The sequence below is a fragment of the Mixophyes fleayi genome, chromosome 7 (assembly GCF_038048845.1).
Source record: "Mixophyes fleayi isolate aMixFle1 chromosome 7, aMixFle1.hap1, whole genome shotgun sequence".
NCBI classification, from domain to species: Eukaryota; Metazoa; Chordata; class Amphibia; order Anura; family Limnodynastidae; genus Mixophyes; species Mixophyes fleayi.
The window spans coordinates 12,843,975-12,858,794 of record NC_134408.1 but is presented as its reverse complement, the minus strand read 5'-3'; the positions used below and the strand labels follow the sequence as shown (position 1 = coordinate 12,858,794).

Sequence of the window (14,820 nt, the reverse complement as noted above, 5' to 3'; positions counted from 1 at the left end):
AAAGAAGAGGCAACATCACTACGGAAATTATGTTGCACTCAAGGTAATTATTATACACACACCCTTATTGTCAGTGGAAGGGCAGCGCAGGGAAAAATAACACTAAATGAGTGGCACAATGCCACTCAATCAGTGTTCTGGGCTCCCCAAAAATATTATCACTTTAGGCAACCGCCTTGGTTCGACTAATGGTGGCACCGGCGAAACATACTGAGTGTAACAGGAGGCACTATGCTTCCAGGGCACCCTGTCAGCCTACCGGCTCCAAAAAAATATTTGGCTGGTGCCGTTAAGCTCTCCGCAGAGTGGGTTCCTCGGAGCAAGCACAGAGGTAGGTGGAGCGAAAACATCAATTTTTGGTTGTAAACAATTGTTCAACTGCTGGAAGGAAACTTTGTGACAACACTACATGATGATAACCCGATAAAGCAACACATCTTGCAACTATTCATCATAGTCGCAAGAAAATTAATTTAATGTTATTGAAATAAAATTTTGTTTACTTAAAATGTTATTTTAGTTCTCTAATCAGAGCTTTTGTATATTTTCTAAATAGCATGTTTGGTCTATATACCAAATAATTTGCTAATATATAAAAACTGCTGCACATCAGACCCATGCAATGCCAGGTGACCCTGCTTATATATATATATATATATATATATATATATATATATATATATATATATCCAGCCTGCGATAAAATGAAGTTTGGAGATCCTTTTTATCCCCACAGTGCATAACACAGGTGTGGAGGTGTAGTCTAAGGGCTAGATTTACTAAGCTGCGGGTTTGAAAAAGTGGGGATGTTGCCTATAGCAACCAATCAGATTCTAGCTATCATTTTGTAGAAGGTGCTAAATAAATGAAAGCTAGAATCTGATTGGTTGCTATAGGCAACATCCTCACTTTTTCAAACCCGCAGCTTAGTAAATCTAGCCCTAAGAGGTAACTGGTAGTACAAGTTATAATGAACAGAACAGAGTGAATTTTAAAAAGTAACAGAGATCTACGCCATAAAACAAACTGATTAACTTATGTCGGGGTCTCGCATAAATTAGTATGAATAAAGTTATATTTTCATGGCTAAATGTTCAGGTAAACAGTGAGAAAATAAAGATAAGATATTTTCTTGGTAGAAAGGCTCTTATTAAACAAGCTAATCCATTGGAAGAAATGAAAATCTGCATTGAGCCTGCATTATTGTTCACTCATTCCTCGAAACAGTCTATCGGAATGTGTGTCCTTGCTCGTAGATGTAGGTCATTCCCTGGTACATGATGTTACATATAAAATCCCGGAGAGGACATGCCTGGTCAGCTCTTTATCTAACCCTTAAACTGATATGATGTTCTGTAAACATGAACTTATCCTAGATCTATATCTTACCCACTGCTGTATCTTGTGTTTCCTGGGACCGGTCAGGAATTTATTTCTACTAATTCTATCAAGATTTGACTTGTGTAAAGTTCCACCAGTTTTATGTACATGATGCAATTGTAAAATCAACACACGGTGATCTTTCTGGTGGAAATGCCAGTTCTCTAGCTCTATGTGATATATTGACAACATGGCCGCATTGGCAGAAGAGTAGACCTTTGCAGAAGGGAAGAGTTAGGCAGAGATCGGTTCCCACTCAGATACAGAACAGGCGCACTGCGATTCATTCTGCGGGCCAGTGCAGAAATGGAATTAACATATTGCTCAGGGTGATGATGTAGGAGGTTCAGTGCATTTAACCCTTTCACCGCTGAGGCTTCTCTCTCCCCTGTGCTGAGTCCGTTACTTTGCACAGTTTGGCTGGTCATGTTCCAACATCAGGATCAGTAATTTATTAATGCAGTACCCACACAAACTATACCTTGTTTGTTTGTATTTCCAGAAGATCTTGAACTTGCAGTTTATTTATATCTCCTCACGTAGAAAAAAAAAACCTACCCAAATTGGCCGAAAAAGTGTTTTCTTTTTTGAAATTTCAAGGAAGTAAACTAAAAGCAAATGTGTGTCTTTTTCTCTAAACAGCACCAATACTTTGTGGATCTTGCTTTGGCATCAATCCTCCTTTCCAAAACAACAAAAAGCAAGTTTAAGTTGTTTTCATAATAATGTTTTGGTTTTTTGCTAGTTTGCACTGTCTTGAATGAAATGTATAAATGTGTAGGAATAATAGCCTATTTGTTTAAAAAACAACAACAACACAACCTAGTGCACCAAATGAGTGTATCCCTCAGTTTATTGAAGCCAGGATAGGGAAGATCTGGGCATTATAACCATCTTTGGGCTTCTTAACACTTTCTGTAATGTCGGGTGTTATTGTCTGGTGATCACCAAACAATAACTAATAATGGGCTACCTCATTTTAAAGAGGGGAATATCCTTTCCTCTTCTTCAAATGAGGGTACCGCTGTGTTAATTGAAGCCAGGGTGGAGGGATATGGGCTTTGTAACAGTGCCCTCCGTCCTCATTGGTTGATTCTTCATCGAGTCCCCACCAACAAAAAATACCGATGGGGGACAGGTGAGTTTTATGTTTTCAGTTTTTAACCCCATGAGCGCAAAGGACAAGTCCCACTTTAGGAGATTCTGCTTGCCCTTAGACTGAAGGGGTTAAAAATATCAACAGAAAAAAAAAAGAAATATTAAAACATCAAGTAATTATACAGCAAATAGACCATTGTTTTATCCGTGTGCCTCCAGATGTGAGACACGCTCTTTGGGCTAGATTTACTAAACTGCGGGTTTGAAAAAGTGGAGATGTTGCCTATAGCAACCAATCAGATTCTAGCTGTCATTTACTTAGTGCACTCTACAAAATGACAGCTAGAATCTGATTGGTTGCTATAGGCAACATCTCCCACTTTTTCAAACCCGCAGCTTAGTAAATATACCCCTTTGTTTTCACAAATACCCGTAATTATGTATCTCACTAAACGGATGGTGAAAATCAGTAAAAATATTGACAGACTTTCCAGGCTACTTGCACGAATAAGGGCAATTATATCAGTAACCTGGGCTGACAACACTGAAAACAAAAAGTTACTTTAATTGACTTGTTGAGAAGATGCTGCTCCTACAGAAACTAGAGAGGACTGAAGTTGCAGCAGGGTGTTGCTGTTTACAGGCGCAGAGTTCCGGTGATAAGATCCCCGAGCTCCATTCTGCAGAAGGACATTCCGCATTTTGTCTGTACGTTCTGTGTCTTGTAGAGCTGGGGGAAGCCGGTGTCAACTCATTCTGCTGTGTGCGGAGGTCCAAGGGATAAGTGCGGGGGGGGGGGAGTCGATGCGATTTATGTCACCACGGCCCAGCGGCAGCTGCATAAAGATGTGATTCGCATCATCTAGCTGCGGGGGTCATGATGACGTCATTGCATGGAATCTCAGAAGAAAGAGAATTCCCTGAAATTCTGCAGTTTCCCGGTCATTCCGAGAGGGCAGGGAAGTATGACATACTTGCCAACTCTCCCTGAATGTCAGGGAGACTCCCTGAAATAGGGGTGATCTCCCTCACTCCCTGAAGAGTCTGGCATTCTCCCTGATGCTGAGCCAGTACAAGACGTGGTTGGCTTCGCCATCTGTGACATGATGACACTGTTCAGAAATTGTGTCCTATGTCCATGTATTGATGCCTATGGAGGTGGCTATTTTCATGGAGATCAAGATTTAATCAAAGACTGACAGGTAAGACAACATGACTTCAGTAATGGAGACAGAAATGTAAAAGACGCTTCAGTTTTTAGAGATTCATTAGCTGCCTACTCTCTTGGAATACGGGAGACTCCCGCATTTCTGGGAGACCTCCCAGGCTCCCGGGAGAGCAGGGCAACCTCCCGGTTCTCGCCCCGCAGTAGATAAATGGTGGGGGGAGCTTAATGATGCAAATATCAGGTCATCTTAGTCGTTTAAGGGGTGGGCCAAAATGATGCGATTCCTCAAGCCCTGAGCCCCCCCCCACCCACCTCCCCCAGGATCTCCCTGAAGCCAACGAGAAAAAGTTGGCAAGTATGAAGTCTGATCTACTTTGATTGAAATGTCTTTCATATTAGTAATTGCACTTTTATTTGTATTACCGTAGTTTCACCTTAACCCATTTAAAATGTTATAAGTACGTGGTTCTCACATAGTCATGTGTCTGTAGGTGTGTCTGCATTATAAACACTGGTACGTTTTAGAATACTGTGTCCTGTTGAAGACCTGATGATATTGTGAATAGCAACCGAGTTCACCGATCTTCTCTGGGGGCAATGACCGTAAAGTCATTAGTGGACCCAGCACTAACAGGGACACAGCCCAAATCACACATAGATCAAATGCCCTTTGGACGATTGAAAGCTGCACTAAGTACATTGCTGGGGTAATAGCCGTCTCCGTTTGTTTCATAGGAAAGATGTCACGTCGAGCCGAACACTACTAACATACCAGCAGATCTAACAGGGGTTTATCTCTATAGCACCACCATATTCCATAGCGCTGTCTGTTCAGAATATATTTTTGTTTTCTCTAAGCAGAGCATTAACACAATAGCTGTTACTAATGGCTGTTATTATGCTGGCCACACATATATACAATACATCGGCCAATGTGTTCAAAAACATTAGGCTGCCAGAATTTAGACTGTAGGCTCAATGTACATCGCACATCGCTGCGTTGTATGATGGCACAGTATAGATAAACCTTAATATATAAATAATTATGTCCAGTGCCATGGTAAAAGGAACTTACCATAACACAATAGGGCTGCATCAGAGGAACTATGTCGCCTCCACATGGCAGCCCAAGATCACTGCGGTTAAGTGAAACTTTTCATAATAATTGAATCACCATTTTATTTGTAGTCATGTGAACACGACTGCACACTGCAATCAGTCTGATATTGAAGAAAATTCGAAATAGTGACTCCTTATCAAGACAACTGTTTGCAAACAAGGTCCTTTGGCCGTATTCCCTAAACTCGCTATGTACATATTGCTGCCCCTTGTACATATATGTCTTCCTGTTTGCTATAATGAATGCCCATCTTTAGCTCGGGAATTCCAGTCTACGATCCATCATTAAATGAGGGACGTTTATGTGGCAACGTTTTTGCAGAGGCCCAGAGTGAATAGGTTAATGATTGATGTCTTTCACAGAACCCGGTGGGAGATTACAGATTAAAGCGTCTCATTCTGGCAGACATCCGTTCTGCAGCCGCAATAAGACACGCTGGTGCCAGAACAATTTTCCCCCTACACTGGTAGTGAGTTAAAAAGACTAACTTTCCCAGCTTCCTGCTACTGAATAATTTAATCGTTTAATGCAGAATGCTCTTGTCCAAACCCAGATTTTTTTCAATTCCCTGGCAAGGAGTGGGTTAATGCTCACTTGACTCATTACTCGGTCTGTTTCATCTCTCTGGGAATGAAGGGGTTTGTGAAACAAGTCAATGGATGGAACCCAGTCTTTTTTTTACTGTTTCTACCTTGTATTGAAAAAGTTAATGAGGTGTTCTGCACAAGATCTGCGTCTCTCATCCACCCTCATTATATCTTCCCATTCCCGGCTACAGGACTTTTTTCGGGCTGCACCTACTCTATGGAATTCTCTCCCTCGCACAATAAGACTCTCCTTTGGTCTACAAACTTTCAAATGCTCTCTGAAAAGCCACCTCTTCAGACAAGCTTATAATATTCCTCAACCACCCTCTTATTATATTTGTTTATAGAGCGCCACTAGGTATCCGTAGCGCCGTACAGGGACAGACAGAATCACAGTACAGGGTGAGACAGCACGGTACAGTTAACAAAAAGCAAAGTAACTTGGAAGCTCAAAGTACAGCTAGATGACAGGTGCGAGTCCCCAGAGAGAGGGGTACCTTACCCTATTACCACCCGTTACACAATTTCACACAAGACAACTACCCATTGTCCAACATTGTTGTGTGACGGGATCATTTAGCTTATGAGTCACTTTTACCTTTGCAGCCTGGCTGGGCCGAAATGCAAAATGTAGACTTAACCTCATGTATCAAACTCCCATTGTCCCATAGATTGTAAGCTTGCGAGCAGCGGCCTTCTCACCTCTTTGTCTGTTTTACCCAGTTTGTTTATTAGTTTACTGTGATTGTCCCCAATTGTAAAGCGCTACGGAATATGTTGGCGCTATATAAATAAATGATGATGATGATGATGATGATGATGCTATAAGCAAAAATAACTTTTTCTGTCTGTTGCCAGGGCATAACCCCTTTCCTTTTCCCTAGTAGTGAAGGAGTTAATGAGGCAAGCTCTTTCCAAAGCACAATCCTTTTCCAGGTTTCTGGTTCTGCGCAGGGATGCTCACAATTGTTTCAAAGTGGTTCTCAAACCGGTTTGTCGAATCGGCTGTTAAGTTCAAACATAAATTCTCAAAACTTCAATTACACTAAAAAATTCCAGCTAAATTCAAGCAAGGTGAACAGGTTCAAACGTGTTCAAGCTTAAATCAGTAGGTTGTGTAGAGTCTTCAATGGTTTTCCATACAAATAGCAAACTGGAACACAGCAATGTTTGTTGTTCACAGTAAAAACGTTAGAAATACTATCAAATATACCCATTTAAGTTGGGACGGCCAAAATTATAGGTTGTTTTAAACTTTTGTTTTAACAACAAGCTGGGAACTCAAACTTCCAACTGAGAATTGGGCTGCAGCAGTCAAAGCGAAAACGAACTGGCCTGAAAAGTTATGATCGTACTGCAAGTTCCAGGCCCTCAAAGTGGCCTAATTTGATTGTATTTTCAACCAGTTCAAATAATTTTAGCATTTCTATTGGCGACTCAGTTAATGAGGCGAGCTTATTCAAGGTCCCTAGTAGTGAATGGGTTAATGATGTGTGTAAATCGCCAGCTCGCTAGTAGTGAATGGGTTAATGATGTGTGCTTTTGCCAGCTCCCTGGTAGTGAATGGGTTAATGAGGCGTGCTTTCGCCAGCTCCCTGGTAGTGAATGGGTTAATGATGTGTGCTTTTGCCAGCTCCCTGGTAGTGAATGGGTTAATGAGGCGAGCCACTTCTAGGACCCAGCCTTTTTCCAGCTGGCCCAGAAGAGCTCTCTGTTATCACCCTGTTCATTGTCCACAGTCTCCTGAGTGGGAGCAGTGACCCTGTGTGACTGCAGAGTGCAGACTGCTATGTGACAGTCAGCATGGGACACAGAGGTGCAGGTAGGTGATCACTCCCTCTTATTCCCGGAGGAGAAGCATTGTTGTCCAAGCCTAGGGCTGGGGCAGGGTGGGATGTTGGAGAAGTCGGAGAGATGGCCCCATAACACCTTCCTTACTGATCTGTGTAGATGGGGTTAAAGATGCTTTAGAGGTAGAGAAGATTCAGGTCTACCTGCTGCTAATGATGTGAAATTCAGGGTGTGTCTGAATATAAAACGTCCATTTAGAGGTCCATATTAACTCCTTTGAAGCTGGAAATATTTGCAGTTCGTTGTATCAAGCACAGATAATGTGTTAAAACTTAGATCCTTAGATTGTTAATATGCTAATATTGTGTTTATTTTCCTGCATCGAAGCTGTCGCTTCAGCGATGAGTCTGTGCTCGATTCAGGATTCCTCTCATTGTCCGAACATGTCTAACATTACTTATCCAATAATACTGTACATACGTTACAGAGGACCTCAGGACGAGTGTCAGGAAGACCCCTAGGGTGGAAGTAGTGGGAGAGGATTTGTATACTCACGCTCAGTAATCCACATTTCGGTATAAGGGGTAGGGGTCTCTCTTTCTCCAGGAAGTTTAAAACTAGAAGCATTACACAACTATTTTTATTTTCCATAGTCAACCTGCCTGCCTTTGTGATGGTGACTAAAGTTACATCTACAACCCTGTTAAGGGGACAAGAGTCGATAGAAAAGTAATTTGGTTTAAAAAGAATTTCACATTCTAAAAAAAGATCTAATATATTGATTGAAAGAGGAGCGTTTAGCTGCCCTGTAAAATACTTCACACATAATATTCTATCTTAAGCTTCAGCAAAACATCAAGTTTCCCAAATAAGGAGAAGCTGCATGAAAGAGTTAACGAAAACCCCTCACACCCCCCAAAACAATATTCCCTCCAGCAGGCCCACATGACATGCTGAGTCAGCACAGGCCGTGGCGATGCCAGCAGTCTGACGCCTTCCCAAATTTCAGGCATGATAAAGGGAATATTGTCTGCTAATAAAATAAATGTTTGGTACGCTAACGTAAATACTCATAAAGGTTGTGGTGTTTACCGTTAGTGTATCAGGCAGCTGCTGTGTCTATAAAAATAGCATTCTGCTAATCTTATTTTTGGCTGCAAACAAAGTGCACACTCTTTAGTTCTTAAAACTTCTGCATGCGGCCAAAATCCATGAAAAAAATGGCAGATCTCCATTGCCATTTTAAAGAAGCATTGGCACACTGCATAAAGGGGTGCCCACAATTTGGGGGTTTCTTTCCTGGCACTGACGGTTATCTACATATCACTTCCACTGCCTTTGTATGCAGAAGGCTGGAGGACTGAAGATCTAGAGTGTGGAGGACTGTGAGGAATACATTCATGGTCAGGAGGTGTGTAACGAAAACGGAGTGGGCGCCGATTGGACATTTGCTCAGACCATCCAATAAGAGGGTGTCTTTTGCCCCCAGTATGTGAATGTTGCCCACAGCTAGAGCCCCACAAGTTCCTGGTCGTGGGTCAGTACTGCTACACATGAGTTGGGGGAAGGGGATTCTGGAAATGGGACATTTATATGGAATATAGAAAGCCTAGCAATAAGTGAACACTGTAGGCCTCCCTCCCCCAAAACAGCCCGACATTAAATCAAAAGCATCAACGTTTTATTATTAGTCCTGCCTCCCGGCAGCCAGCCCACCAGTAAATTAATGGCATTCACTGTTTATAAAAGATATATTTCCCTCCAAACAACCCCAACATTAAATGAAATATTATCTCCCAAACATTAAATAATTGGCATTTACTTTTAAGACATAGCAATCCTTCTCCCCAAACTCAGCCACACATTCAATTAATACCACACAAACCACCCCAGCATTTAATGAATAGTCCCATCATCCCACCCTAAATTAATAGATCCGCCATGACCTCACTATTAAATTAAACAGGTCCCACCAAATACATATTCCCCCACCAATAAATTAAAAGCTCCCATTAAATGATTAGCCCCCACTCTCACCCTACTATGAAATTAATAGCTCACACCCCAATCACATTACATTAAAAGCCCATCAAAGCCAGGCTTCATTTTTAAACCAGGATCTTAGTTGCATAGAATATTTTTTTGGGGTTCACCATCTACAGTACAGTAACTTTGTAGTCATAACTACATACATAAGTATAAATATTACCTGTTTTATGGAGATCACAGCAAAATCAAATGCTGCAAGCTATATCTACACTGGAACTATTTGTACGTAAACATTAAATCCCCCACACTTACATTGAAAGCTCCTTCCCCTCATTGTGACACACTTAACCTCTTCATCCAATGCTGTATCTGGACTCCCGCTGTCTGCACACATGGGAAGAGTAGCTACTGGCAGTGGGAGAGAAAGATGTGGGGGGACTATGGACAGTGTAGAGAGAATGTCGAAACGGATCATAAACAATCAGCGACCACAAGCTGTAAAGTGACCGGACCCATGGGAAGGGACAGCCTCTGCAAGCATAGCACTCTCTGCAAGCATCTATCTAATATCTATATACCGAATGTCTATCTTTGTAGCTCATATCTATCTCTCTCTCTCATTCTACCTATCCATCTATCAATCTACTAAATGTCTATGATTGTAGCTCATATCTATCGCATATTATATAATATCTATGTTTGTAGCTCATATCTTTCTCATACTATCTATCCTTCTATGTAATATCTTTCTATCAAATATCTATCTTTCTAGCCCATAGCTATTTAGCTTTCTAAGATCTATCTTTTTACCAAATATCTATCTTTGTAGCTTGTATCCATCTCTCTCATACTATCCATCTATATAGCTAATATCTATCTACCAAATATCTGTCTCTGAAGCTCATATCTATCTTTACATAACTTGTTTAGAGGACTGTTTATGTACGACTCTATACTTGCTGTATAACATCATCTGGTCTTTCTTCTGTACCATTAAAATTGCTCCTTCTTTTCTTCCATACAGAGATTGTGGCAGCAATAATTTTCTGCAGTTTTGTCGCAAGTCATGCTTTGGCCTCCGATTCTCAGCCTCCTGGTGGAGAGACATCTTCATTAGCTCCTGAGTCCAAATGTCCACTACCATGTCTCTGCAGCTACGACTACAATGAGGACTACAATGTCTTTTGTAGCGCGCGTGCGCTATACGCTATTCCTGAACTCCTGCCTACAAATGTTCAATCTCTGTGGTTGGATGGCAACAACCTCACAACGGTGCCAACTGAAGCTTTTAAGAACTTATCTCAGCTTGACTTTCTCAACCTACAGAGCAGTCAGTTGGTTAGTCTGGAGCAGCATGCCCTGCACGGTCTTAGGTCTTTGGCCCATTTGCACTTAGAACGAAATTTGTTGAAATTCCTTGCTCCCAACACTTTCCTTCATACCCAGAATTTGGTCTCTCTAAGCCTCAACAACAATTACTTCACAAAAATTGAAGATGGCTTATTTTCTGGTCTCTCGAACCTGTGGTATCTAAACTTGGGCTGGAATTCATTGGTGGTGCTGCCAGATACTGTGTTTCATGATCTACCTAATTTGAGAGAGCTTGTTTTGGCTGGAAATCGTTTGACGTATCTTCATTCTCCATTATTTCTTAGCTTGGGCGAGCTAAAAGAGCTGGATTTAAGTGGGAATATTCTAAGAGGAATAAAGGCTCACATATTCACACAATTATACAAGCTTCAAAAGCTGTATCTAAACCACAATATTATCTCCACAATTGCTCCTAGAGCTTTCAGTGGCATAAAGTCCCTTCGCTGGCTGGATTTGTCTCACAATCGTTTGTCTGCCCTATCAGAGGACACATTTTTTGGCTTATTGAGCCTCCACGTCCTGCGATTGTCCAACAATTCTCTTACAAGCCTGAGGCCTAGGGTTTTCAAAGATCTACAGTTTTTAGAGGAGCTAAACCTAGGACACAACAAGATTAGGACTCTAATGGAACGGGCATTTGAAGGTTTGGGTCAACTGGAGTTTCTGTCACTCAATCACAATAGCATTCAAGACATCCGACCAGGAGCGTTTTCTGGACTTCTAAATGTGGCAGTGATGAACCTCTCTTGGAACTGTCTAAAAACGCTTCAAGAGCACTCATTTAGAGGGCTTGGCAAGCTTCATAGTTTGCACATGGAGAATAGTTGTATCAGTAAGATAAAGCCAAATATGTTGTCAGGCCTATCAAATCTAAGGAGGCTCTTCCTCCAACGGAATGATATTTCAGTTATTGATGATAATAGCTTTTCCCACCTACACGATCTACTGGAACTAGACCTCAGGTTCAATAAGTTGATCCATCTCTCAGTTAGATCTTTCACAGGACTAAAGAATCTCTCCTACCTTCTTCTGTCCAACAACCAGCTACTGACGGTTTCTTCAGAGACCTTCAGTCCATTTCAGAGGCTACAATGGCTTGACCTTTCAGACAATCAGTTGAATGCTGTAGCTACAGACACCTTTCAACCTTTCTCTCATCTTCGGTATCTCAGTCTTCAGAAGAACCAACTGAAAACTATTTCTGTTAGTTCCTTGTTCACTATCTCCCCAATACAGCAGCTGTGGTTAAATGGAAACCACTGGGATTGTAGCTGCTCCCTCAAAGATCTCAGAGACTTCTGCCTAAGAAACGCCACTGCTGTCCCTCGACTTGTACAGTCTGTGACGGAGGGTGATGACACCAGTCCACCTAGCTACATCTACAACAACATCACCTGTGCAAGCCCTCCAGAGGTTATAGGACACGACTTACGGGATTTGAACGATGAACACTTTGCTCATTGCCCCTGATAGTGTATCAGATGATACATTAAGGAACAACATAATTCTAATACCAAATATAAAATATCTATTACTGTACCTAAAAATCTGTGTACAAAGCATGGCTATTATACAACAAATCTGTAAACGCCTTGGGCAGCCTCACACAATGACCGATTGTCCGAGCTTCATGGGAATTGTAGTCCCCATAATGTAGAGATCCAAAAAGTAGTCTACTTAACCTTTTTAAATATTTACACTGGAACTAATCAGAAAAAAATGAATGCATCTGTTTTAGCTTTTCAAGTATAAAGCCTTTGAAAGGGACACATGCAATTGAGGACAAATTAGGCCATGCCCATTTAAGGTGAGATCACGCACCATTCCTGAAGGCCACACGCCTATTGAATGCAGACGATCGGGACGTTCAAACACAAATTGTGATTGTTGGCAGTTATGTACATGTGGTATTGATATGTTGATATACAGTATACATCAGGGGTAGATTTACTAAAATGTCTTAAAAAGTAAAAGTGGAGGTGTTGCCCACAGCAACCAATCAGAACCTAGCTTTAATTTTCTAGAATGTACTAGATAAACAATCCCTAATATCTGATTGGTTGCTATAAGAAACACCTCCCCTTTTCTTTTTTTAGAAGTTTTATCAAATCTACCCCCACATCAGTCGGTTGCTGTCATTATAATTTCTCTCAGAATAGACAGAACTTTGTCATTGTGTCTATGCTGAGAACAGGGAACAGTCCATGATAATTCCAGTGCATACTTTTCTCTAGTTGTCATTCAGCAGAGCTGATTTATTAAGAAGCAAATTAGCCTGCCAGTAAGTCTTTGGATCGAGGAAAGCAAAAGACCCAGAGGAAGCTAGATCGGAATCGTACACAAGGCAACAATGCTAACCGTTGTGTCACCCCAAGACATTTCTGTCAATATGTCAGCATCCAGCTGTAAATAACATCTGACCACTGGATTCCTACAAAAACATTGCTGGAAAATAACGAAAAGTCAAACTGTGCAGTTCATATACAACATGGATAAATATATAGAATTTGACTTATCAATTCAGTGGGAAGTAAAGCCATCACTGAAGTGTGATTATGTCAGTAGCCCCTAGTGAATCTATAGGCTGAATCCTGGCTGCTTCAAATGACTAAGTGACGGGGGGCATTTTAATACTGTTGCCCTTTGCATAGAAAAACTGATAAGGATATTTTGCTGCAAGTTATACTAAGAGCCATCTAGCGCTTTGTACAATAATATCATTATAATTTGCCAAGAATATAGAAGCTTCATCTAACAAGAGTTGTTATGATTTGTTTGCGAGCTCTAAAACGTAGTTCACCCGATATACACTAGAGAGAGCTGCTGAGTTTGTTTGTCAATATTTGTCTATTAAAGGAAAAATATCCTGTATTTATATAGCTTTTTTTCTATATATGTTAAGGAATATACCTGTTATCTTGTAGCAGGGGGTGGGGTTCTGATTTGCAGCATTTGCCTTCTAACTAAAGTTAATAGCAGGAATTTAGCAATTCACAGTTGCCAATTCTCCCTAATGTCAGAGATAATCTCAAGTCTTCAAGATTTTTTCCCTGGAAATTTTATTTTACTTTTCAGAACTGACCAACTGCACAATAAAAATCCTGAAAAAAAATAAAAATCTGCGTATTATAAGTTTTCATTTTTACCATATATTCTAATTTCCTAGGCCATAGAAGTTAACATGCCCTGTGTAATATTTTGTTGGCATAAAGGAGTTGTTATTCTCATCTTGTTATCATAAAGAAAAATGTTATCAATATTTAATTATGTTCAAGTACAGATAGGTATTAATTAATGCTTTACATATCCCAAATTACATCCCACATAAAAAAAACACTGGAATACAGCATTGGTTCCCAAAGTTTTGCAGTTTGTGGCACCTATAGAGTCTCCATAATTTTTTCAAGCCACCCCTCCAAAATGATTACCGAGCAGTTCCGTTTTATAAGTAGTTGGGTCAAAAAAACGTAATAAATATTTAGGTCAGAACAGAAATACTTATTTAGTTGTATGCAAAAACACACATAAATCCAAGGGAAAAGAATATTTATATATATTTTTTTACAATTATATTCTGTCAAAGAATAATTTACAGCTAACTCAGTGCCCTCCTTCATCTCCACACACTCTGCCGCCCCCTCCCCTATCCACACTTTCTACCCCCCGCCAGATTGGTACATTTGTTTTTTTCTTTTCTCTTCCTGCCCGCAACACCCCTGTGACAGCGCCGAGCACCACTGGGAGCCCTGCGCATACTTTGGGAACCGCTGGTCTACAGTTTTATTGTGAAGTCCAGGGTCCTCTCCACAAGACCATGGACTTCTCCACAATATAAGAGGCAATACAAAGTTTTGCTTACCATATTTCTGTTGTTAATCTGGTGAAAACCCTGTAGTGTGTACCCAGCCTATCAGGCCAATCACACGATAAACGACCGATCGGCCAAATATCGAATTAGTGTGTATGTTCCAAAGCACGTCATACCATTTCATTTGATTTTTAAACCGGACTAAAAATCTTGTTCAACGATGGAACAATGTCGTTCCAATCCTGCAGTGTGTGTGCACTCACAATCAGCAATGTCCATAGATCTTTTCAGCTGATGGTTAAGACAAATGAAGAGCACAGATCTGAAGCTAAATCTTGTGTATACTGCGTACACATGAATCGGCATGCCGATCGGGACTTTATTTTTTTTTTTCAGTCGTTGGTAAAATCGTTAACGATATCACATTGGGGGAAATTTTTTGTAGTGTGTACCCAGCCTTACTCTGATCCACTGCGCCCCCTAATGGCCCTTTAGTTCCAAGACACAG

At 40.9% G+C, this 14,820-nt stretch overlaps 1 protein-coding gene across 1 annotated transcript; it reads left to right on the top strand.

Annotated features, from left to right (window-relative positions):
• Positions 1-7,047: 7,047 nt before the first annotated feature.
• On the top strand, positions 7,048-13,375 carry IGFALS (insulin like growth factor binding protein acid labile subunit). Its single transcript, XM_075179106.1, has 2 exons — positions 7,048-7,175; positions 10,158-13,375. Exons 1-2 carry the CDS (start codon positions 7,157-7,159, stop codon positions 11,972-11,974), a joined length of 1,836 nt encoding a protein of 611 aa, XP_075035207.1. The 5' UTR covers positions 7,048-7,156; the 3' UTR covers positions 11,975-13,375.
• The last annotated feature ends 1,445 nt before the right edge of the window (positions 13,376-14,820 follow it).